The sequence below is a fragment of the Zootermopsis nevadensis genome, unplaced genomic scaffold (assembly GCF_977971745.1).
Source record: "Zootermopsis nevadensis isolate Lab colony 2312 unplaced genomic scaffold, Znev_1.0 Znev_ptg000002l, whole genome shotgun sequence".
Lineage (NCBI taxonomy): Eukaryota > Metazoa > Arthropoda > Insecta > Blattodea > Termopsidae > Zootermopsis > Zootermopsis nevadensis.
Genome location: NW_028259134.1, coordinates 5,019,952 through 5,047,017, shown reverse-complemented (window position 1 = coordinate 5,047,017; position 27,066 = coordinate 5,019,952). Strand labels below are relative to the sequence as shown.

Here is a 27,066-nt window from a genome sequence, read left to right as displayed (position 1 = left end):
GTTTTAAGGTAGGTAGACATCAATTGCCACAGTTTTCTGGAAGTACAATCATAACTACATTTTGCTTTGCTTACATATTTCTTAGTGGTGGGATCAGTATTAAAATCAACTCAGGTCATCATCCATGTCAATTCAGAGCAGAAATCCTGATTGATGCAACTAATCACTTTCAGTGCCTTAAAGCTTCAAGTTTTGTATAATTTAGAGTACTGTATACATAATATTGATAAGTCCTGGACAGTGACATAAACAAGAAGTTCATAATGCCAGGGTTTCTACAGGTATAAGGGTTAAATATATTTACACAGACCTGATGCAGCATTTCTAAATGAATTGGCTGTGTCAAGTTGATGTACATGTTCTTACTGTGCAGTTTAAGTGTGATCATTCTCTTGGCTGCCAGGTGTCGGTGAGTGACAATCTCTACAACTTCATCCATGAGCTGTGGCTCCAGAATGCACCCATTGGGGAGCTGTCATGAGGCAAGCTTTGTGCCACGACAAGACATCACTTGGGGTGAAGCCAAGTTACAGGACTCACTGCGTGTTAAAGCAACTTATGTGTGAAGAAAAGTCTCAAAATCCAAAATAACTTGGCCTATAGATTGATGCTTCAGTGTTTCCAAGATCACGTTACACCCATTTGTTATTTTATAAACACTGTATTTCTTTTATTTATGCGAAAGAAGGGAGTCATATGCATGCGAAAGTTTCTTACTTAATTTTATAGACAAATACTATAAGTAAATCACCAGTAATGTAATACAGATTCTCTTAGGCTTTGTTACTGTTATACATAGTTGTGTTTTGCATGGTTTTTTCACAGTGCCAGCATTTTTGGTGGAGTGCATGGATGTGTTGAATGAAGCAGTGCATAATTTTTGGCTCAAGAGCTGTCTACATAATTCACTTCGAGGAGTTGCTTCAGTTGATGCTGTGTTTCACTAGTTATTTTAAAGACTGCATTGTGAAAATGGTATATATTAGAAGTCAAATTGAGGCAGATGCAGTGTGAACCATGGTACCAAGTTTTGATTCATTTAGATCATAAATCTGCTGTGAAAACATACCACACTGTATCTTAAATAGCTGGGAATATTCTGCCTTATATTTGTATGTGATAGTTGTGAAGCCATATCATACACAGTAAAACCTGTCTAAAATAGAACCTGATTTAAATGTCTTACATGTAATTTCTGCAGTCCTAAGAATATACAATGAAAACCAACATCAAATTGCCTTTAAGAAATTGAAACAGCAATGAAATCCAAGAATTTAACAGCAAATGATCTGCTTGAATATTTATTGTTTTCAGTTTGTTTGATATTGTTTTCTGTGATTCGTATGTGAAGAAACAACAAATAGTATTGAACACTATTAAGACTGACCTCTGATAAAATACATGCCAGCTACATTAACAGTAATACTGGAAATGTTTTAAAGGAAGGCCGGATAACTGGAAACAAGTGTAAATGTGCACTACTGAGTAATATTACAGTGTACAGATGTAAAAAAAAGCTTATGCTGCTGTTTGCATCATAGTCACATGGGTTGTATACTGTACAGTAAGTGTCTTTAAGTAGAAACCTGTCTGAAGTGGAAAAGAACTTGTATGTCCCTTGGGATTCTGTTATATGCAGGTTTTACTGTATTTGCAAATGAAATGAGAAAAAAGTATGTTGCTCCTACCTCTTGATTAAATATGCCGACAATGAACTTATGTATTTACACATCAAAAGCACAAATAGTAACAGTAGTTTTAATGGGTATATATACAGGGTTTTGTCACAGAAACCTGGGATTGATTTTAATAAGGAAATGAAACACAGTATGATATTAAGTGACAGTTCACACTTGTTGACACAAGCTGTCATTTGCCTGTTTTATCAGAAGTGTAGATTTCTGCACACATGTTTACTGAATCATTATTTTGTGAGATTGCTGATGTCAAGGAAGGCATGTGCGCTTAAAATTGAGTGTAGAACTTTGATGGAAGTTTTCAATATTTGAAAAATGTCTGATTGAAAATTTACTTGTGTTAATGGGTAAAATTTCATGGAAGAAGATGCATGTCTAGTTTGACTCTTATCTTCACAAACAGAGGGACTCAATTCCTTGCATGTGTGATATCATCTAAAGCTCAGAATTGCAGCAGACATTGGGGTCTTGTGTCAACATCCTAGGTGATGTTTGAATAGCAGTAGTGTTAGTTCAGTGTACCATGGGCCATGCTAGTATGCCAACTTATGTCTCATTGAAAGATTATGTCTTCAATCACAACATTCCACCTGTTTACCATGCACTGTTTGGCAGCAACAGATCGTTTCTGTACTTCAAACTGAAAGGCATCTCAGAAGTAAAGAGGCTTAAGGCTTTGCTAGAGATCACAGAGTTTCACTCTGGAAGTGAGTGTGTACAGTTAGGAGGAAATTACTTTGATGTTTGAAATCTGTTTGATCAGAGCTCATGGATGTTCCTTTGAACCTTGATATTGACATATTGAATCTTATTGGTTTAAAAGAAACTATGATTAGGAAAGAAACATCTTTTGAAATTTAGGGGTTAAACTTTGTGCACTTTTAATATATAGGTAGACTTTCAGTAATGAAATAAACAGCAAATTTTATACAAGTCAGTGGATATGAGCACTTGGAACTATTCCTAAATTCATACTTCACTTCATGGAAGTGATGAAGTATTCTAGAGCACATCGTGATTCATGACTGATATGTGGACTTTCTACAAATAACATCACTATCAAACAACGTATATCATTGCAAGGTATAGTCTTAAAGCTTCTATTTTTGTAGTTGATATAATTAATTTGTATACAATACTTTCTTTTTAACTTGACTGTTTTAACTCTTTAAAGTCCAGTGGTGCCATCTAATTTAACAATCTGCAGCTCTGCATTTTGCTTGCAGAATGTATTTATTGGTTTCATATGTTTCCCAAAGTAAACTGATTATTTTGCTAAACAACATTAAGCAGTTGATTGTGGTAATGTGATCATAATTTCACAAAATTTGGCATCAGTAATGGCAGCATATTTTCTCTTTCATATTCAGTATAATTCTGTCAGTGTTTTTTTGACGTAAATACGTCTATAAGGAAGGGTCATTCGGCAAAAAAGTGTAACAATGGTTTATCAACAAATAAACAACAATGGTTACCTATGAAACTTCATCCGTTTATCAACAAATCGACAATAATGGTTACCTAAGGAACATCTATTTACTCAGCATTTTTGTTACCTAGGAAACGTCATCTGTTTACTCGGCATTGTTGTTACCTATAAAACATTTCATTACATTATCTTACCTTACATTACATTCAGCTACCACAGACCCATCTTAAGCGTAACTAATTCATGTTAAATAAACAATGTCTTGAAGATTTCCGTCTTCTGGGTTGTTGCGCTGTATAGTCTGGTCGATGTTAACCAACATTTCAGAGGTCATACTGCCTCCGTCATCAGGGCACTCTGATGACGGAGGCAGTATGACCTCTGAAACGTTGGTTAACATCAACCAGACTACACAGCGTAACAACCCAGAAGACAAAAATCTTCATACTCACCGCTGTGAGAACCTCAAGTCTTACAAACAATGTCTTAATCAAACTTATCTCAAATATAAAGCATGTATGAAGGAAATATTTAGAATAAAGCCAATATATAAACTTCCTTTCTGTATAGACGTATTTACGTCAAATTCTCCCGAACCGTGGTTCCACTGACAACTTTTTTTCTTCTCAAAGCACATGAAGAAGAAATTGAACGGGAAAAGATGTGTTACTTAAAACCATTCTTAAGGAATACTGAACCAAGCAGCACAAGTCACATCTGGTTTTTCAATTTCACTTATCAGTTCTGGCATATCAGCAACAGTACAAGTTACAAAAGAATTGGATTGGTATAATTTATTCTATGCCTGGATAATTACTCAGCCTCTAGCTATAATAGTTGCAAAATGAAAATGAGTATGTAAATATTTAATTAATAGGACAATAAAGACATTGAGTATCTACAGCAGTATATTTCATGAAGTAAATTCTGCATGCAAGTTTTTTTTATCTTTTTAGAGGTTCTTCCCAGCAAAATAGGTTTTGGGATATCTGGATTTGTCCACATCTTTTCACACATACAGGTAACTGCTCTAATTTTGTGGTTGTGAGAGCAGATTCAATTTGCACTTAAGGGTGTTACATAGCAAAGGTATTATTGTTACTGGTGTCAATCAACTGTTCAGCAAGGAGTGCCATGCCTTGCACTGTACCCCCTGTTCACTGCTGTGGAGTAACTTGCAGTACAACTCCTGAACTGTGTCATAAAGAACAACTAAACTACATTAACAGAATTTATGAGAAGGGACTGATAGTGGTGCTGCACCTTCCAACTACAAAAGTATGAAAAGTGATCATATGAAGAGGTGCATGTTGGCTATCTTCAGTTGTTCAGCCAGAAATAAGCAGAAGGAATACCGGTCTCTGATCCCAGTGTACACATAGAGAGCTGGTTTTTTTGTGGGATTTAGAGGTGATTTCAATGCCTCTGTTGCACAGCTGACCACATTCAAGCAGTACGGCATTTCTGAAACTGCTGTACAGGGGTGAGACTTAAAATGAGACCAAGTTAACTGTTACCCTCTGATTTGGCTCATTTTCCAGTATGGCAGTGGACACCTCCAAGGACTTCATGGCAAAAATATTAGGTGTATTCACTTTACTATTTGGAAAATGCCAATTTATTTTACATTTTCTTCACTGTCAGGTTATATCTGTATAAGCATAGTATTCTCCTGTCGTCAGTTATAGCTGGTAACGTTTTTGCTTGTGGTAACACTGACCCATGTTCCTCATCCAATTCTTATTTTTTAAATTACAATGCATATCATAGCTTCAGGGGTTGTCAAGTTTAATTTATTCATAAATGTTTGCACTTATTTAATTTCTTCCTTTATTTGCATCGATTACTGTGGACTAAGCAGTAATTTATTTGTAATGGAAAATACTAGGTAATTAAATAAATAAAAAACTTTTTATCAATTGCCTATTCTGAGCTGTGGGAACCCAAGTCTAAAGCAATTTTTTTCCCTGTGTTCAGGCACAGGACCTTAAAAGCACTCCCCCAAGCTGCGACATACGCTGAGGCATCTAAAACATGCATAACTTGCTACAGAATACCACGTGTCTGCTAGTTTTTCGTATTCTCCGGGTAACGTTGCCTTCTTCGTCTCTGACAGACAGTAAAGCAGATTGTTATTTCTCTGTGGAACTGAAAACTCGTAAACAAAACCGGAAGTTAGGTATTTCAGGTACGTGTACATGATTAAATACAAATGTTATTTCATTACTGAGAATATAGTCGTAAATATTATTATTTTATTATAATCTGATATAATTAATTTTTGTTGATGATATAGTAGTACCTAAGTGTGATAAATTCGTATTACGTATTACTTCCTGCAAACGCCCACTGGTTGACAAGAAGTTGTAGACGTCGGCTTGTGAAGTGTTTTGGAAAAAGTAATTTGGCGTTTGTAAAACGGTATTTGCTATTGTGTAAGGTACGTGAGAAGTCCATTTTAATATTATGTATAGCTTTTTCTGTTCAATGTTGCTGGCAGGAAATGCATTCATCGCATAGTAAGAGTTTTTAAGTAACCGGTCGTGGTAACGTGTACAATCTTCTGTAGAATTTTACGAATTTTTTTATTCTAACTGAAGTTGTTCATGTCGTGGTACATTTCTCCAACTGACATAGTTATTTGAATGTTATATATTTCAGTGACGTTTTATGTGTTGGATATTTCGTTCAATGGTTCGTAAGGTCAGAGCATTTTTCAAGTATGAGAGTATCATTTGTGTTATGAGTCACGCATCTCTTTATCCGATCGAGGGTGCAGCTATTTTACACGCCCCACTCGTGACCGTACATACTTGCAGTTTAAATAGGTACACAGTTTTGCCCAGTATTTACTTAGATTAACAATACAAGAATTTAATTTGTGAGAGAATCAGTTTTGTGTACTGTAGTTCAGATTTTCGCAAGTTACCAATTTGGTTGCTGTAGGTTCTTATTGTCTTGAAAGTGTGTCATGTTAGTATTAAATTAGTTGTTAACACGAATAGAATAAATAGGAAAATAATGTAATATGAACTATTTTGTATTTAGTGGAAAGTTGCAGTTTTAGAAAGTGTAGGAACAACAGATTTAGTTTAAGTAGGTCATATCACATCTGTACAGGTCAGATTTACTAGTTTGCAGATATGAATCATCATTGAATGATTCATTTAAACTTACATCATGATTATGAATCAGAGTTCTGATTTTATAACAAAGCCAAAATTGTAGATGGAAAAGTATGCAAAGATGGTTGATAATTGTTGGTATAGTGTAGTTTGGTACATCCTTCAGAGGTAAACTAAGGGAATAGAATAGTAAACACTGCATTACAGAGGTCAAAATGAAGTACAAGGTGTCAGGGTTTGCAGTACGATAAGTCCACAACTTCAAATGTAGTATAAATTAAATTTAGTTGTTCTTATAATTTGCACTGACATTTTAAATGTACAGCCATCATTTTTCAACAATCAATCCATGTCACATCTACACACTGAAGTACAGTCCTTAACTTTCCCTTCCCTGATTTGAATTAAATTTGGTGTTTTGCTGCTATATATCAGAAATGAATGTGTGGGGGGGGGGGAGAACAATGTTTTGTGGGTGGTTGAGGAAGAGTGTGAGGGGAGTAGGGATTCTTCTGTTGAATAAGTAATAGTTTCTAATATTTATTGTTTGAACAATATATAAAATCATGCATACAGACAAAACTGTTTACGCTTTGACACTTGGTGCCAAACGCCTTAAGACCTCAAGAGGTCAGACAATGCAACCACGGCTCACTGCAGACCAACAACGGAAACCTCAACTTAGGTCAGTGGGCATAAAGCTAAGTAACTCAATTTAGATAATACACCAACTCTTGTGCAATTAACGTCCAGTGTGGTATTACATAAAGTATGGTTTTATAAAGTGCGACCTTTTATGCTTTATAGCAAACCATTGTCGTGTGAATTGTATGATTTAATATGAATTAATTTGTTTGCCACTGATGATCTCTTGAGGCCGAAACGCATTTGGCAGTGTTTTCCTTCTGATCTCAAGCTAGTGACATGAACAAAATGCATAGATTTACTGTCTACAGTAATGCGTGTGACATGTTTTAACTTTTGTTACAGAAGAATAGATAATTTAAATGCCTTTGTCATGGAGTCTTGGGCTTTTAACTGTGTGTAGTGGATTAGCATGTGCTGCTGTGGCACACTGGCAGTTGCAGTGCCCATAATATGTGATACACAGCTGATAGGGGTTAAGACACGAAGCACAACATTTTTTACTGGAAACCATAGGCTGTTTGGTCTTGGCTGAGGATTAGATTTGAGACCTCCCAAGTACGAGAAAGGTCATCTAACTACTCACCCACAGTGTTTGGTGGAAGAATATTGTTAAAGTTCATCTTATGAAGATGAAATTTGAATAGGGCTTATATGGCCAAATATTGTGCCCTGGTAGATTTGAGGATTAGTGGCATTGAACATATGGGTCTTATCATTGGAGAGTGACTTTATACATAATGCCAGAATGTTTGCATGGATTATAAATTTTAACATTGTGCAGTCCCTCTGGTTCTGTTCTGCTGTTTCGATCTAAATGGAAAATGTGGTTGCAGCTTAACCGGCCTATTGATTTACCACCTTGCTCTCTGTCACATTTAAATTTATTTAAGTTCCAGATGTTACAGTTGGGTGGTTATCTCACCAGCTTCTTGTTCTTGAGTTCAAGCTGGACCTCTGGCCTGAAGGCCACTTGTCCAGATTAGGTTTCTTTAATGATTTTTCTTAGTTTGCTGCTAGGATAGTACTCTAAAATGAGTTTGGTCACTTCTGTGTTCTTTATGATTCAACACTTACAGTCTTCCTCCCATTCAACGCTATGTAGCCAGCCTATGCTGTTGAAAGAAGTTGTTAAATAAAGTAAGGAATGGTGCATTGGTTAAAGGTGATTCTTCTGTAAGTGAAACATTACTCAGCTGCATTGATTCAGTTGTGTTTGTGGCAGTCACAGTTCAAGTGGTGTTGTTAATGAGGATGTTAGGTTCTGGTTTATGATTTTGATGTAATTGTTTCTCACAGTAAGCACAGTGTTACATGGCTTGAAAAAACAGCTTTGGAACATGATGTGTAAAATTAATTAAACTCATTTGAGTTTCCTTCAAGTCATGGCATGTTGAATTGGAGAAAATTAGAAGGAAAGGAGTTGTAATAAATAGCTCTTCTCCAGCCGCAGTTTTGGTGCCATCACTTGTCCTTGATATAATGTCTGTTACAAAACTTAAGACATTTATGTAAATGTTATACAGAAGTTTTACAGATTGGCTGGCGATTAAGTAGATATTTTGGTGAATACTAAGTAAATCTTTATTGTGCAGTGACCAGTTTGTTGTGACTGTAAGCATTTATTAGTTATTGAAATTGTGAGTAATAGAAGCACTTATGAAGGTGAATGACCACTTGTTTGAAAGCTGACATTGCCCTGATGTCTGTAAAAATGAAAGTTTTGCAATCAGAGTTCTGAAGGTTGCAGAGTTGCGCTGAAAGAAGTAAACATAGCATTTATAGCAGGCAGTGTTTAAGACTTGAACATGTTAGTTTATGACAGGGTACCATAGTAATACATATTAAAGTGTTCACTTATAACACTGTTGCAGTGTTTTTGTCACCCCCCCTCTCTGTCTCTTAAACTCATGTTGAATGAACAGCCTTTGTTTTCTGTATATATTACAGTGGAACCTTGATATAACATGAGTTTCAGGGAACAGTTATATGTGAAATTGACATTTATCTAATTTTGGAATCCCTAATATTATGCATATTTATCCAGTGACTAAAATACATTAAATTTAAGGTACATTTCACACATATGTTTCACCAATGCTACTGGCACAGACCACTCTAATTACATTTCATAGAAATTTGTACGACGTTAAACATATGCAATTGTATTGGGGGACGTGATCACAGCCGCAGTATAACGAGGCATGGTATATCAAGGTTCCACCATATTTCTGTTCTGTGGTGGTTGATAATATTTGGATGTGTGCAATATAATTCGTATTGATCATTGAATGTGATGAAGTCCATATGGACCATTTCTTCAAAGATGGCTGACTTCAGGGATGTTGTGCCATGTCTGGTAGAAGTTTACTAACATTTTGGATGTGCATGCTACCCCACATTATCATCGCCTTGATATTGGAGGCAGCAAGCACCTCAGAATTGTCAGCTAACGTCTGCCAGACTACATGGCGCAACATCCCAGAAGACAGCCATCTTCATACTCACAACTGTGAGAACTTGGAATCTGAAATTTAACTCCATACACAGATGATATTGTAGGGGATCATCATTGTGCATTTCAACATAATCAGTTAACCACTGATTTGGTATTCTGCACTTTTCTGGTACTGGAGAGAAAATGGAAATACATTGGAACTTACATCACCTATTGAAAGAGGTAAAGAAAGCCTGTTATTCATTTAAGAGGGAAGTATTATATACCTGCAGTAGAGTCCATGTATGTAAATATTTGTCTGATGCAGTTTATATTCAGAATGGTATGAACAAAAGAGATGCTCTTTAAACTTTGCTTTAGAATACACCATCATGAAGGTCCAATAAATCAGATCAGGATTGAATAGGATACATCAGCCTCTGGCCTGTGATATGCTGCATGGAGTTAGTATTATTTAGTTATTTTATAATGCAGTATCAGTATGTAGCATAAAATGTCATGAGCCACTAGGGATAAATCTTTTTAGAATGGTGTTTATAATTGTAATTTTTAAAACCTGAGTCATTTGGGACAAAATTGTTAAGGAACATAGATGTGTTCTCATGGTACAAACTGTGCTTGGTGTAGGGAAACATGACTATTCCTGCTATTTTTTGATAACTTGTGTCCTTTTGTAGCAAAATAGTATAATTTCTGTCCTTGTCTGTCCTCCCATGGCTTCAAGTCTATCATTTCTGTCGGTGTCTCATTTCTTCATATCCTTGCTGACTTGGTCCATCCACTGTGTTCTGCTAGTGTCCTTCCCCTTGACTTAATTTCTGCTGTCATTTAGAACAACTTTGCTGTATTAATTTTTTTATTTGATCACATAAGTATGTTTATCTCTCAGGAAAGAACCTTAAATTGAGTCTCTTGGTAGGCCCCAGATCTGATTTGGGCACGGTGATGAAGAGAATAGTCCTTTCTCACTTGGGAATAGAACCTTGGTTGTTTGGTCCATAGGTAATCACTGTACTGTTAAATTCTCCTGGTTTTGTCCTAAATAAACAGTTCACTTCCATCCCTGAAATACTTTATATTTTTGTTAATATTGTGTTTGCATTGCATGTCTTTAAACGCTACTCATCATGCATCTTTCTAACTTTGTAATTGTTGGATTCCTGAGAAGTGATACACAACCTTAGGTCTTATTAGTGGCAGGTCATTGTGTTACAAGGCTGTGCCAAACACATGGCCTTTATATTCACAGTGTCGACATCCATGTGTTAGGTTGTGTTGATATGCTTATGTAGAGGTTTGCATGCAAGGTACAGTATACAATGTGTGTGTGCGCACATAAATATAGACACGCAAAAAATTCAGCCTAGTGAGTAGCACTCTGTTTTGTATTCAGGAGTATGTGGGTTCAAATCTCAGCTCAAAGAGTGGTTATCCAAGTTGAGGTTTTTGTGGTTTTCCTCAGTCTATCAAAAAAAACATTCCAGTATAACCTTAAATTAGTCCTCTGCCACTTTCTTCTATAGCATTTCCAATTTATCATCCAGTCATTTAGTGCTGGATAGTTTAGGCTTCTGATGGTTGTTGGATTTTTTGTGTGGGTTGGCAGAATGTGCAGCTCACAGCGGTACAACATTTCTAAAGTTATGTACAACTTTACAAAACTTAGTTGTACATTTTGAAGTAAGAATATGATACTTGCAGCTGGTTTCAGGAATCAGTATTCAGAGGATTTTTGACCCAGAACTTACATCTTATTGTGAAGAGAAAATTGCATTTTGCTGGGTGTACTGTTCTCCTCACCTGATATTTTTAGGGTGATTAAAGCGAGGAGACAGTAATACTGAGAAGAGTTGAGGCAAAAGTGGAGACCTTGCTTATTAACGATCAGTTCGGTTTTAGAAAGGGAAGAGGCACGAGGGAAGCGATTCTCTCACTAAGACTAGTACATGATAAAAGACTAAGGAAAAATAAGGATACCTTCATTGCCTTTGTAGGTCTGGAAAAGGCATTCGACAAGGTCGAATGGTGTCAACTGTTTCAGATGTTGAGAGCAGGTATAAAATACAGTGACAGGAGAGTAATTTGGAGTTTATGTAGAGAAGAAGTGGTGGTTGTGAGGCGGTGCACATGAACAAGAGGCAAGTATCAGATGGGGTAAAACAAGGGTGCTCCCTCTCACCTGTACTCTTCAGTGGGTATATTCAGAAAGCTTTAGATGAAATGAGGGAGAATTTAGGGCAGAGAGGAGGCGTGAAGATCCAAGGAGAGAGGATAGATATGCTCAGGTTTGCTGATGATATTGCAATACTAGCTGAGAGTGAGGAGGAGCTGGCGGCAATTGTGGAGGAAATGGACAACAGGCTTGTAACGAGATACAATATGAAAATCAATAAGGATAAGACAAAAGTGCTCCTGTGGTAAGTAGGCAAGGTACTCAGGCTGGGGTAACTCTACATGGAAGGCATCTTGAGAATGTCAAAGAGTTTACATACTTAGGAAGCAAAATAACATCTGATGGATGGAGTAAAAGAGACCTGGTGAGCAGAGTTAACCAAGCAAAGACAGCTTTCAATAAGAAAGGGAAGCTTTTCACATCTAATAGCATTAACATGGAGTTAAGGAAACATCTGTTAAAGACATATGTGTGGAGCATGTTCCTCTATGGAAGCAAGACCTGGACGCTCGGGGCGATGGAAAAGAGGAGAGTCAAAGCTTTCAAGTTATGGTGCTACCGAAGAATTTTGAAAATACCCTGGATAGGAAGAGTGAGTAATGAGGAGGTATTGAGGAGGATCGGAGAGACACTGTGTCTGATAGAGCACATGAGGAAGAGAAGAAACAACTGGATTGGACATATTATTAGGCATGAGAGTTTGCTGGCTTTCATTTTGTAAGGGTCTGTGGAGGGAAGGAACTGTAGGGGCAGGCTTAGGTTGGACCATATAGGACAGCTTGAGGAGGAACTGGGCTTACATTCGTATGTGGAGCTGAAGAGATTAGCACAGGACAGGAACCGGTGGAGAGCTGATTCCAACCAACCGCAAAGTTGACAACCTAAGAAGAAGAAGAAAGCGAGGAGGATGAGGTGGGCGGGACATGCGGCATGCATGGGGAGGGGGTGGTAGGGGTGTTTACATGGTATTGGTTGGGAGACCCGAAGGGAGGAGAGCATTGGAAAGACCTAGGTGCAGGTGGGAGGATGCCATTAAGATGGATCTTAGGGAGATAGAAATTGATAGAGCGAACTGGATGCAGCTAGCTCAAGATAGAGTCCTGTGGCAGGCTTTTGTGAATATGGTGATGACCCTATGGGTTCCATAAAGAAAGCGGGCTATTATTTGACAAGATATATATACAATCGAATTTTCAAAGAATTTCGTGCACCATAGAAAATGGGTTAAGCAAATATTAGGCATGAAATTTCCACATAGTAACTTCAACATGTGTCTAGAAACATACTGTCATTATGTGAGGCAAGCTTAAAACAGAGGGTCATTACTTTTGGAAGCATGACATGTCAGCTGCAGGATTCAGCGTAACCATTAACTATATACCCTGTATATTTATGCAGTAGGATACCCTCTGCCAGATGAGCTCTGTACAACAATGCTTGTTCTTGTAGCATTGAGTACAGTGTCAAGTTAAAATTAATTATAGCCATATAACTGATAGGTATTATCAGTTGGTGGAGATGTAAAATTACGTTCACTTACAGTGGCTGATGGGGAGAATAAAAGTTGGGGCATGTAGGATATCATGGCTAACTTGTATATTGAATCTGTGTGGCAAAGTCCACCTTTTAGTGAAGTGTTTGGGTTGTTGCCACATCATGGCAAAAGGACTTGTGTCATGGGAGTAATCCTTTATTTGCTGTAAGTGAAAATTTTACTTCAGAGTACTGACATCATCTATTCTGGCATTTGATAGTGATTTGAAGGGGAACCTAAAATCTTTCCTATTATCTTATGATTTAACAGAATATCTTTATAGTTCTCAGAGGAGTAGGCTGGGGAAGGGTTAGTTGACTTTTAGTACGTGAAGTGAGTTGTACTCCATTATGAAAATAATTATCGAGCTCCCTGGCACAGATTGCCAGAGTTATGTTGTTAAAGAGCATGAAGTTTCATCAGCACCTCAGCTCTCTTCTGAAGCAATGCAGTTTGAAGCTTTAGTCCAAGTTTATTAACATTTTATTTTCTGCACATGTTAGCTCTTGTTTTTGAATTCAATAGTGCCCAAACTACAGTCATTAATTAAATCATTGGCCAAATTTGTGATATTGCATTTACATGTTGCTTCAGTTTGTCAGTTTATAATGATGCATTGCATATACCGAGCTGACATGTCTAGCAAGTGAAATGGATGTGTTTGATATCAATCTATGTGTGCCTTTTCTCATTGCCTTCCGCAGTCTTTGTAGCTAGAACGCATTGTGGGCTAGTCATGTCTACGCGTGTAATTCAAAAGAATTTTTTTCTCTTGTTCTCACAACAGGCCTCCTAGGCATTCAGTCAAGAAGGACGATGACGTGAATTGTCATCTGTGTTATGACACATTGTATGCCTTTAGGTTGTCAGGGATTTGAGGTTCTCATGCCAAGAAGGGAAACTGTAGTCATTTTGTGACACCATGTAGTCTTGTAGGCAGTTACTATTATTTCACAGGAATATATCACCTTCATCCTCAGGGTAGAAGAAACAATACATGTTACTTCTGAGTGTCCACTGATCAAGTTTCATGTTTTCTTGTTCAGCCTCACATATCACAAAGAGAATTTGCCTGACTTGAAGTGTTTCTTCTCGTAGTTTTGTCGTATTTCATTGTATAGATCAGAGGTTCCCAAAGTGTGGGGGGGGGGGCCCTGGGGGGGGGGGGGTTGTTTATATGGAAAACTTTTTTTAACGAAATATGGAGAAACATTTTTAACATCCTTTGCTTGGTTGAGGCAGTTTAGTTGTCTTACAGTGCTGTAGAATTCAGACTCGTAGAGCATCCGCGGTTTTAGGAAGTAAACGGCAATATAAGTCTAATTATAGCTACGATGAACCTGGAAAACGACCTTAGAGCTGCCATTTCAAAACTCCAACCTCGGTATGATAAGTTATGTTCACAGAAGCAACCACATCCATCCCACTAATCCAGGTATGAGGCGTATATTTTATTGCAGGTTTTTTTAAAATTAAATTCATCGAATAATATATACTAAGTTATAAAAAAATGTATACTCATACCTAAATTTTGTGTCAAATCTGTTTGCTTGCATTTGTTCTGGAAGGGGGCGTGAAATTTATGAAATGTTTTAAGGGGGGCGCAAGGTATAGAAGTTTGGGAACATCTGGTATACATGGTGCTGGAAAAAATTGCGTAGTGAGGAGCTCCATAACTTGTATGCATCCTTGACCACAGAAAATTAGTATGAGATGGGCAGGGAATGTAGCTCGTATGGAAGGGCTGGTAAGTGCAAACCTGAAGGGAGGGAAGACCACTCTCAATGTGAAACTCATCGGATAAAAAGGGTGTGGACTGGGAGAAGGACCGGCGGCGAGGTCTTGTGATCCTTCGCAGGGGGTGGGGGGGATTTCTGACTAGAGGAGCGACTAGCAGCTTCTCGGGAAGGACTCTTGCCCCAGTGGAGTGTGTTAGCCGCGCACTTTTAAATGGCCACTCCCACTGTGAATCTTCACGTATAGACGGAACGACCGCACGCGTTTTGAATTGAATATGTCGCCATTGGCTAAAAGTGTCAGTGTTTGAGGAAGTTGTGCGGGTGCTTCGTGTTACGGCCCAACACTCACTCAGTTCGTGTAATTTGCGCATAAGCGCCACCTTAACATTACGAAATATTGTTTGGACTTTCCTTTTCGTCGGTGCATAAGTATGGGCTGGCACAGCGAGTAGCAGTGAAATGTTGACGGTCTGTTGTCTGGCCGCTGGGGGCTTTTTGAGGCTGTAGTGTTCTGTCGTGCAGGAAGGCCGCTGAATGAAGCGATGACATATTTATCTGACTACAAGGCTGTGAAGTCGAATATTCTGCAATGACAATTTTTCCGTTGTCTGGATCGTTTGGGCTTCCGATAGCCCGTAAAAATCTTTGCTGGTGGGAGTAGACGTCTGTGTTCCGTAAATAAATTACGCTGTACTGAAGAACTTGCAGCTATCTTATATTTAGAAAGTCGACAGGCATTCGTTGTGTTGGCATGAATGCATTGACTTCAGATGTTGTTTGAAACGTGCGGTGAGATTTCAGGTTCTGACGACGGCGCGAAGGAAGATGGCGGTTTTCTGGATTTCTACTCCGTACAGTGTGGTAGAAGTTTACCTGCGTTTCAGAGGTACTTGCTGCCTCCGTCATGAGGGACATGGTGAAAACGACAACGCCTCCGAAACGTCTGTAAACTTATACTACGCTGCACGGAGCAATAGCCCAGACGACATCCTCGTGTTTGCATTTTCCGTTGGCTCTGTATTTAAATAAACATAAGAGCTGTCTTATGCGTTCAGATTCTGCTGACAAAACAGATGCATTCCATTGCGTAATTATCATTCTCTCTATGGTGCAGGAAATTCTTTGAAAAGTTGCTTGTTACTTGGCTTGTCAAAGAATAGCCCACTTTCTTTATGAACCCGAAGGTCCATCGCCGTGCTCACAAAAGCCCGCCACCTGACTGTATCCTGAGCTAGCTGCATCCAGTTCGCTCCATCGATTCCTATCTCCCTAAGGTCCATCTTAACGTTTTCCTCCAACCTACGCCTAGGTCTTCAAAGCGGTCTCCTCCCTTCAGGCCTTGTAAAACCCCCTCCCCTCAACCATGCCCCTCTCACCTCATCCTCCTAGATTTAATCGCCCTAACAATTCCATTGGAGGAGTACAGGCAGTGAAGCTCTTGGTTATGCAATTTTCTCCATTACCTGTAGGTCCAAATATCCTCCTCAACACTCTGATATCAAAGACCCTCAATCTACGAGGGTTACTTCAAAAGTCATGGCAACTAATTTTTGGGTGGCAAACATGTTATATTGAAGAAAGTTCAAAATATACATATTAAAGGGCACGATATACTCCTCCGATTGGCGTAGTCAGATCAGATAGGTGCGAATGGGTGTAGGTATAGTAGGCAAGAAAATAGGCATATTACGGAATGACCGTTTTCATTCTTTAATCCTCGAGAAAATTAAATTTTGATTTAAAAAATTCAATGTGAGTTAAATGAGAATTCTTACATTAAGACTATCAACCTTCAACGTAGTCTCCGAGTGTATCAAGTACTCGCTACCAATGACGAGGAAGATGGCGAATACCATCAGCTTCACCATCTCCAAATCTTGTCATCTCGCGCCGAACTGCGTTGGAAATGTCCTCGTGTACGAAAGCGTTTCCCTCGCAATGGCTGTTTCAATTTTGGTACTAAGTCTTAGTCACATGGCGAAAGGTCGGGTGAATATGGAGGATGGTGGAGTACTTCCATTCTCCAACGTCGTAAAAGTTTCTTGAAACGGTCATTCCGTAATTTGACTATTTTCTTGCCTACTGTACCTACACCCATTCACACCCACCTGATCTGACTACGCCAATCGGAGGAGTATGTCGTGCCCTTTCATATGTATATTTTGAACTTTCTTCAATTAAACGTGTTTGCCCACAAAAAATTAGTTGCCATGACTTTTGAAGTAACCCTCGAATGTTCCTCCTTCAAAGTGAGAGACCACGTTTCACACCCATACAGCACAACTGGCAAAATTACACATTTGTATATTTTAATCTGTAGATTTTTTGATATAAGACGGGAGGACGAAAGATTTTGAACTGAATGATTGCAAGCATTCCCTGAATTTAATCTGCTCTTGTCGTCAACATTTTGCCACGTTTTTGAATGATTAATTAGGTATCCTTATATTCTGGTTCTGCAGTGAATTCTGATGCCGAGACACGATCATATACTCTGTATTATCTGCTTTTATTTCAACATCCCTTCTAGCCCTTAAGAGTGTTTCTGTGTTCACTTGTATGGTACTTATATTATCGCCTAACAGATTAATATCATCAGCACAGACCAAACCGCCCTGATTATTTTAAAACAAAATGGAAAAGCAGTGGTGATAGAGCATCTCTCCGTTTCAGGCCATTCTTAATAGGACATGTATCGGACAGATGTTTACCCGTACTAATTTTGCTAGAGGTTTCACTTAAACTCGTTTTAATTAGCCTGACTAGCTACTTAGGTACACCAAAGGGATTATCTTTTAACTGAGTCACAGGCTTTCTTGATGGATTGCCCCATTGTACTCGCACTTTTTGTATATTATTTGGCGAACGTAGAAAATTTGATCAGTTGTAGATCTATTACGACGGAACTCACTGATGATGTTCAATAATTTTATTGGCACGTGGAGTCAGCCTTGCCAGGAGAATGTTGGATAACATTTTATAGGCAGATGATAAGATAGAGATTCCTCGATAATACTTTCTTAAAATACTCTCCGCTTCTTGAGTTTGACAACGGTAGTATTTATATTAGATAAGTTAACAAAATGTGCTCTTGTAATAAATAACTCTTGCTTGTTAGCTGTACTTTTTGCGAGTAGGTTTTCAGTTGTGCGTTGGCCTCTTGGTATAAAATTCTGTCCGCCTCAGTACAAGGTTCTCGAGTTAAGGCATGGCAGCATTTGGCCTAACTTTTGTTTAATTTGTATTTGCTACTTTTTTTTCGAATCGTGACGTACCACTTAAACAACTGTTCGACGAGTCATGTTAGACGTTTTTCGCCAGTTTCATCAAATATGACGTAAGTCCGTGCACCAGTTCTCGACTTGTTACAGACGTCTAATAGCCTCGCTGTTGAAACTTTTTGACGTAAATACGTCTTTATGGAAGGGTCAGTACCATTCCGCAAAAAAAGTGTAACGAAAAAGTGTGTAACCTGGTTACCTAGGAAACGTTACATTACAATACATTACATTCAGCTACCACAGATCCATCTTAAGCGTAACTAATTCAAGTTAAATAAGCAAAGTCTTAATCAAACTTTACTCAATTGTAAAGCATGTATAAAGGAAATATTTAGAATAAAGCCAATATATAAACTTCCTTTCCGTATAGACGTATTTACGTCTAATCTCCGAAACCGTGGTTCCACTGTCAATTTTATTTGATAGATCAATTTCTGTGCAACAGGTCACCCCTGATATCCCAGAGTCTGGTCTGTGGCCCTTGTTTAACCTCTAGGAGGGTCGATGCTCAACAGTTCCTCACCGGAAGTAACAACCTTTTAATAAGGGTAGGGACATGATATGAAAGATCTCCCTTACCACACTCCCTTTATATTATGAAGCCAACGTGGTTGCCAAATTGTTTGGTTTCGTTAGGAAATTAGCGCGGGAATCGAACCTGGACCGCGTCCTTGCAGTGACCTGCGACTGGATCCCAGAATTATGTTCCGTTCCTCTATCCTTGTTGTGAGCTTGCAGAATTACTGGTGCTGTTTGTTGACCTCAGGAGTTCCGTGAGACGTCGCGTGTTGTGCGCGCCTGTGTGAACGAACGCGCCGGCATTGAGTAGACGTCTAGCTTCAGCCGGGATGCTGTATGGACCATGCGTCATGAACTCTGAGACGTAGTGTGGCTCAGAACCAGCAGATGGCTTTAGTCCTGCGGTGGAGCTGGGCGTGTGAGAGGTGACGTTTCGGGTCATCAGTTGTACACGCTGCGGATTGCCCCTGCAAAGGAAAGTGGTGTTCGATTCTCACGTGTGCCGTTGCTGTTGGATTCTGCCGCCATGTACGGTCGCCTCGGCCAGGTCGAACTCCTCTTGCGTATCAGTTGTGCAGTTCGAGTGCTTGAAGTTAGTATTATGATCGCGCAATCGATTTTAGTTTCGTGCAATTTCTCGTGTGCTTTGTGAAGGGTGCAGATAAACATATTGGAGTTTTCAACAATTAATTTTACATGCCAGTGTTGCATCTTGGATAACTAGATTTTAAACCTTTTTTTTTAAAAAAAAGTACAATTTTAGATTCTCGTCAGTGCCGTCAGATCGTGATAATTTGACGTTTGCGTGTGATTTACGTTGCCGAAAACATGTTTAAAAGTTGTTGTGGATGCAAGAACGGTAAAACGACCGATAAGGGTGGTGATACTGTGGACACTGAGGCTTACGGAGGCGTCACGGACGCAGCTGATGCCGTGAAGATAAATAAATCACTTGTCAAAGCGTCTCCTGACACTCCGCTACCGAATGTGACCGTGACGGAACCGGACGACGGTACATTGAACAATTGCAAAGCGGAAGCCGATACGCGGGACAGCGAGAAGCAGACGTCGGTGGTGACAAGGGGAAATGATACAAGGTACGAAGCTGTGGAAGGCGAAGACGATGAAGGGCCCGCGGACGAACCTGATGAGCTGCTGGCAGATGTTGAAATGGAAGCGGGCGGAAGGTCCCGGCTGTCGAGCGAGGACGGGCTGGACCGAGCGACGCTGCAGGCTGTGGCGCGCGGGATGCTTGCCACTCCACACCCCGCGAAGCGAAACAGCGGAGGGGGTGTCCCCGCGTTGGCTGCACTGCCTCAGTGGCTGTCCCAAGAAGACGATGACATCACGGCCGAGGGCGGTGGCACCGCGGAACCCCCGGCTACTCCTGTGGGGCGAGACGAACTGGCGTTACGACGCCACCGCTTCTTCTCCGATTTGCTGCAGGCTCATCAGGCAGGGGCAGAACATAGGGTTCATTTTGACCCCCTGGGTCCAGTAGTTGCTGGCGGTGAGTACAGGCATTCGACGAATTTGTCGTTCAGGAAATCCGAGCACTTATCTCCGGTGAGGAGGTGGAACTGTTCGTGGACGCTTACCTCCGTGTCCACTTGGTACGTAGCGACCGCCCGTTGGCACTCATCTGCTCCACCTGATGTTTTCTTGAATTTATAGTGAGATGGGGCAGTTTGCACTTTTCCGTTATGTATTTGTTTCGTCGCACGATTTTGAGGGTCGAAGCCAGATGTCACGTACCTAAAGTGCGCGTTTGTTAATTACAGCTACGTATGTTGTGTGTGGTTCAATTATTATACCAATAATAGAACGTGCTTGGCGTATTTGAACACAGCCGCGTGTCCACCGGAATGATCTGAGGAAAATTACTACTGCAAGTCTCGGTGTTTGAGATCCGAGGTGGTAAGTTGGATTCTGCACGTTCAAGTGATCTGTTTGATAACAAGCTCAGAAATCGTATTTGTACCGGAATACACGAGAAACCTCGTGCGTTCTTTGCAACGTGCGTTCAGAGATATAATTCCGCCTTGTTCCACAGTTCCCGTTTTGGCCACCAGATCGCAGCGCCGACTTTCCTGATCCGTCACTTATCACCGCTCGTAGGATATTCAAAAGTAAGATTTTGAGGTCGTGCAGATCAGATTTCGCCCAAATCCGTCCAGTGGTTTTCGAGTTGAATCGTGGACAGACGGACACGCGCAGCCCTTAATACGTTCTCGCTTTTCGCTTTGCGCAAAGAACGCCTAATTCTTATTCTTGGGTTACGTAACTGTTTCCTTAGTTGCAGTGGTGGAATGATTGGAAGACCTTAGATTACAGCGGGGCAGACCTTCATCATTTCTAAAATGCTCACTGAGCCCTGTATCATGTTCACCTTGCAGCCTTTGTCACGAGAAATGTAATTATTTCCGTTAGTTCATGTTAATTGTGAATATACAACGTCGGTGCTTCGCCCCGTTAGTGGGACAGAGGTCTGAATTTTGCGAGTGGGGGGGGAGGGTTTACGGAAATGTTCGAAACTCATGAACAAAGCAGGTGCGTGCGCACAACTTGTAGATTAAATCTTATGGAAGTAGCCATTAGATACTCTGTGGAAGCAGATATTAGCATTGTAAGAAATTTAGAGGAGAAAATGTGTTCGTTCAACTGCAGAAATTTCAGAGGAACTCTTACCGTATGCAAAGGAGTTTTCGTATCGCCCTGTTTGATCCAGTCTTCATCAGGTGGGTCTGTATAAATTCTGTCACCGCCCGAAATCTGATTTCGCGTGGTCACTCGTTCTGTGGTTCATTTTTCCATTCGCCTGAGTGACAGTTCTCAGTAAATTTCATTCTGAGACGTCCGTAATCCCATTTCAATCGGTGTTCAAACCTGTCGCCCACTACGAAGGCCTGCCTTGTACTTCACGTTCCCGTTTACCCTCCGGTTATTTCTTCTCCTGTCCCCACTCAACGCTCCACTTTTTTGTTTTGGGCAGGTCGTGTTTCTGTTCGCATCCGGTTTGCCGGATTACAGGCAATTCTGTTTCTCGTTATGTTTCGTGACCTCATGACAGGTTGCTGTTTAATATTTGAACCAAAGCTTGGCAATTTTTACTCTGCAGCAAATTACAGAGGTTGTGATCGGCGTGACATGTTGCACGCGTGCTAAAGGTGAGAAATTCATACGTGGATTAGAGGATAATATTAAAGATATCTTCATATCTTAAGGAAATGGTCTTGGATTCATCTGGCACATGATAGGGACTGATTCTGTAACTTTTTGACGTAAATACGTCTATAAGGAAGGGTCATTCGGTAAAAAAGTGTAACAAGTGTACCTAGGGATCGTCGTGTTTACTCGGAATTGTTGTTACCTATAAAACATTACATTTCATTACATTCCGCTACCACATACCCATTTTAAGCGTAACTAATTCAAGTTAAATAAGCAAAGTCTTAATCAAACTTTACTCAATTGTAAAGCGGATATAAAGGAAATATTTAGAATAAAGCCAATATGTAAACTTCCTTTCCGTATAGACGTATTTACGTCAAATTCCCCGGAACCGTGGTTCCACTGTCACTATCTCTCTCCCTCTCGCTTGCTTGCTGAGCGCACGCACAATCAGCTTTTCAAGATGGACTGTGCTCTGTGGGTTACGTATGAACGCTGAGCGAATTTGCAAAGTGCGGGGACCTGGCGATGCCACAGCTGAGATGTTCTTGGCAGTGACTCAGGTCTGAAACCTCTGATTGTTCCCTGTCTCTCTGTGCATCTCTGTTTGCTTCAGCCCAGTTGTGACGCCAGACCGAAAAGTGATGATGTATGATCTGTCACGTAATGCTAGGCCGTGTGCACTTTGGCAGGCTATTAGCGATGAGCGATGAGGTATTTGCATTGATAAGCGTTTAGTGCTGTGTATGTGGCGTCGGTATCAACGGGTTGTGGTTTCTAGATTGAAGACGGTCTTCTGCGATGTTGCGCGGTGCCGTCTGCTAGAAACTGTACCAATCATATATGTTGTGTGCCAATTTTTAGCTAAGATAAGCCATTTATGAGAAAGTATTTATGAGTAAGTAATTGTAGATCTGCGTTCAGAGTTTATGGGCAAATTCTGCAAAGCCTATGACGGAACTACATTGATTTTTTTTTCCACTCAAATGGCGTGTCGAACGCTCCGGTACAAGTTTTTGTCCAAATCCGTTCAGCGTTTGTGAGTTGTGAGGTGCTCGTATCGAAACAGGTTTCCTTGTTTTGGTACTGAGGGTTGCCAGCCAATGGCACTGAATAAATAAGATACGCGCTAGTGATTGTGATAATGAGCCGTGCAGTGGAGCAGGTAATTCGGCGTCTGGCGGCGGCGTCGTGTATGAAAGTGGCAGATGCAGTTGTAAGGTGAGTTTGCCTTGACACGCGGCTAGCTGGGGCTGGACGGACTCGCCCACCCACACAGATGGGAGTGACGTGCATTTCCACTAGACCCACACCAGCGCCTGATGTGGGACCCGGGCAAACGCGTAATTAAGTATTAGTTGGCCTTGCGTGGAATTAATATGTACCATATCGGAAAGAGATTCAAATTTTACAGCTGTTTTTTTTTTATTAAAGTCACGTGCCACTTTGTGCGGTGAGCCGTGTTTTGTGTGCTTGATGAAGCTCCTGCTAATGGGCTTCGTGTAAGATGTTATGATACCGGTAGGGACCACAACAGCTTTGCCCTGCACAGAATTTGGACGAAATCCATTCTGTGGTTTCGGATATTTGTGTATAAAAGTGGAAACTAGATGCTGTGTAGCAAAATTACGGCAAGTTACTCTTGCTACCCGGCTTCATTCCACCGCCTTTCAAAAAAGTTTTGTGCAGGTGGAAAGGCGGTGTTACGCTGTGGGACAACGACTGCAGCGCCTCGGTCGGTGGTAGGCCGAAAGGAAAACCAGTAGTACTGGAACTGGCAAACGAAGGAAACGAAATCGAAATTAAAACGTACAAAACTGCAGTTTTACCTGTTATTTTTTACGGGCGAACCTCGGTCTCTCGCGTTATGGCAAGAACAGAGATCGAGGGTGTTTTTTTATTTGTGCGTGTATTTGCAATTTTTAACGACGTGGTCACTGGCTCAGACCGTAGCGCCCAATGTTAGGATGTTTAATGAGTAATGAATTGGAAATGATGCTGAAGCAAGTGGTCGTGGCCTATTTTAAGGTGCTAGCCCGGAAGGGCTTTAGAAAATCTCAGGACAGCCTGTCTCCGGTAGGAGTAGTGCTAACCGTTTTGCCGCAACTTTCGGTCTGAACGGGTAACGTTTGTCCCGCTATGCGCCATGTAGGCGCTTGGGGGGAGTGGAGGTATAGCTCCTTCCTTTCTTGACCTCGGCACTAGATGGGGGTGAGTGGTCAGCATAACGCCCCGGCCGGCTTTACCCCCGGGAAAGGACCCCGGTACCCATTGTAGAGGAGGCTGGGTGGGCCCCAGAGGCTAGAGGAAAAATCCTCTGCCCCCGTCGGGGATCGAACCCCGGTCGTCCAGCCCGTAGCTGGTCACTGACTGAGCTATCCCGGCTCATACGTTTGGGCGAGTAAAGAGGTTAATATTAAACTGCATTTTCGGGAAATGGGGTTCGGACGTGTGGATTGGATTCATCTGGCTCAGGATAGGGCATGGTGGCGGGCTGCTGTATGCGCGGTAATGATCTTACCAGTTTGCATAAAGATGCGGGAATTTGTCATCTTCTCACGGACTGTGCTCCATGGAGTTGGTTAAAGGAAGGTGTTCTGTTTTCACGAATGTGGTGTGCTGTGATCTGCCACTGCGTGGTGTACGGAAAATCGGTACCTCCCGGACATTTTGTGTACAGAACTGCAGTGCTAATTTTAGAAACTGTGTTGCAGGAAAGTTGTAGTTTTTTTTTAAAAAAAAGAAGCTGTAATGTTTAAACTGAGCGGTACGGCCCAGCGGTATCCGTTTTGCATCTGAACAGCGCTACTGACTGTTGTCACACGATTCTCGCTGTCTTCCTGTCTCCAGGCGATGGCTGATTAGTAATGTCGTTTGGAAAGGATCGCCTCCTGCCTCATCACGACTTCCATGGTTTCATAACTTTCCGAACTGAAAGAAGCATAGCTAAGTAGAGGAGGTGTGGCATTGAAAGGGGCCCCGGGTTCGATCCCACTCGTCGCCATTAGCATTACAAAGTAAACTGATAACAGATCCTTTACAATGACAATCAAAACACGGTGTACGGAGTCAGAAGGTCGTTTGTCGCGCGTGAAGTATTCAGCACATCGGATAATGTTTTAAACAAAATGTATATATTTTCGATCTTTGTTCGTTGTCACATGTGTTGCCAATTCTTTTGAGAAATTTGGCAACGTTGAATTTTTCTTCATCCCGAGAAATTTCTCACGATACAGCTGGCGGCGTACAGCCAGAGGAAATCGGTATGGATCCGGAGATGGATCATGGCGATGGACAGGAGTGGCGTCTTATGTAGGGGAAGGGGCAGTCAGTGCTGTGTGGCCCTTGTGTAACAATCATGTGAGTGGGTGGCTGTGACAAATTGTACATGGGTGGAAGCGCCAAGATGGTCCCACTTTTTCTAAAAATACCTCTACTTCTCGCCCATTGCGAACAGTGGGGAAATATGGCGCATATTTAACTGAAACTCCCAGGAGTTCCGCGAAACGCGAGCTGCTAGTCTTTTGTCTTTGATTAAGAATTGCTTTCTTTATGATGAACGCCGTGTGCTGAACACTACAGCGCGGTTTGATGTACGCCGTTGGTCTTGTGCTTGTATTCAAGCCTTTCGTAAGAGGAACGCGAGACTGCCTTCCTGTGTGGTGAGCCCAAGTGTTGTTTGCGCATAGTCCCTCTGCACTAAATTCCGAAATTTGCTGAACGGATTACTGTGAAATTTGGGATTTTGCACCAACTCAAAACATTATCAGGAGATATTCACTTTGGTTTGTATCAGCGTGCTTTAAATTAAAATGAATTTTAAATGTATCACATTAATATACAGCTTTTGTTTGAAACATTTTTCCAGCACTTAAAAAATACAAGTACCATGCTTTTTTATGACAGTACATTGTGACATCTGTGTCTGTAGTAATGGTAAATTAAACTCAAGGACATTGATGTGTGTAAACTTGCAGATGACACATTTTAAAGTATGTTTTTTCCATTAGAGTACAGAATACCACTGTTGTCATAAAATGTGTCCAAAAAGTGTTCACTTGAGAACATTTTCCCTATGTTGATGGTAATCTTTTGGTTTGTGATGACATGTGGTTTTGTGGGCTGTTACCATCGATTTGGAGGAAGGTCAAACCCTAAAGATGGAGGTGATAATTTTCTCCAAAACATTATTAACCACTATCCATACTACCATACAACATCACAACCTTTCCATCAACAAATTTGCCTCTGTGGGAACCTCAAATCTTTCAAATTCTGTCCTAACTACCTTTCAGGCCACCTTCAGTATCTGACTTTATTTCTGCTGTGCAGTGTGAGATATCAGCTGCAGTTTTGTTGGTCAGGAAAGCAGACGTGGCTTTGAACCGGCGAGAAACAAGATCTGCAGTTACACAAAGGGTAGGAACTGGTGAACCTTAAACCAGTGGATTGCGTAGGGCAGAGTCATTGAGAAACTAGCAGTGCTCAGACAGTTAAGATGTTGCCCCTCTTTTGATGGACACCCCAAGTTCAGAAGAGCCACTGATCTTTGGGTTGCACCAGATGGGTCCAGTCCACATTGTCACACTCTGTTTCTTGAATTTTCGTTGTGATGTTACCTTGCAGAGTGGTCGCTGTTCTTCAGATTTTCTGACTAAATTTTTGTTTATATTCCTTACATGTTTGTTATGTGCTTCACACATCTCCTGTTCCTTCCTTCCTATCAGGTCCAGATATTCTTCTTAGTTAACTGTTCTCAAACATCTTCAGTTAGTGTTTCTTTTTAATGTAAGAGAAAGTGTCTTACTCATACAAAACGTGGTAAAATAGTTGTATATTTTGTAATCTTCGCGTATTTAGATGGCATGCACGAAGATGAATATGAACTTAATCTTGCTCGTAACTTCTTTTAACAGAATTTTTAAAGTGTTACTGCCAGAACTTTGCAACATTTTTTAAATATTTTATTAGCTAGCTTTATATTATATTATCCTTTATTTTGGTGATGAGGTTTAAAACATTAATTCAGTTTTCTTTTTGTTTTTCTTTTTATAGTTTTCATTCAGTAAATTAACATGATCAGCTTTGAACAGAAGTTCACATGTAATATTAAGTTCCAGCCCCTCCTCGTCTTTATGCAACTTCCTGATTTTCTGAACCAAAGTTTAAAAGAAATGGAGATAAAATGTGTGCTTATTTCAGACAGTTTTGAGTACATCAGGCAAATGTTTATTTATACAGACTTTAATATATATATATATATATATATATATATATATATATATTAAACATGTT

At 40.4% G+C, this 27,066-nt stretch overlaps 2 protein-coding genes across 9 annotated transcripts in view; both read left to right on the top strand.

The window, feature by feature from the left end:
* Naprt (nicotinate phosphoribosyltransferase) overlaps nt 1-4,027 on the top strand; it is a 45,404-nt gene extending 41,377 nt beyond the window's left edge. For all 4 annotated transcript variants that reach the window (XM_022062268.2, XM_022062269.2, XM_022062267.2 and 1 more), the window contains exon 13: nt 404-4,027. In XM_022062268.2, the coding sequence (XP_021917960.1) occupies nt 404-481 (78 nt within the window). In that variant the 3' untranslated portion in view covers nt 482-4,027. The remainder of the gene's footprint in view (nt 1-403) is intronic.
* A 1,421-nt stretch (nt 4,028-5,448) lies between these two features.
* Nucleotides 5,449-27,066, top strand: part of capt (adenylyl cyclase-associated protein 1) — a 40,149-nt gene continuing 18,531 nt past the window's right edge. Inside the window, exons 1-2 of one of the 5 annotated variants that reach the window (XM_087354833.1) lie at nt 5,453-5,566; nt 18,848-20,110. In XM_087354833.1, coding sequence (XP_087210959.1) covers nt 19,429-20,110 — 682 coding nt within the window. In that variant the 5' untranslated portion in view covers nt 5,453-5,566; nt 18,848-19,428. Of the gene's footprint in view, nt 5,567-18,847; nt 20,111-25,160; nt 25,557-27,066 lie in introns of those variants that run through there. The other 4 variants (XM_087354827.1, XM_022062295.2, XM_022062297.2 and 1 more) reach the window with 4 other exon arrangements.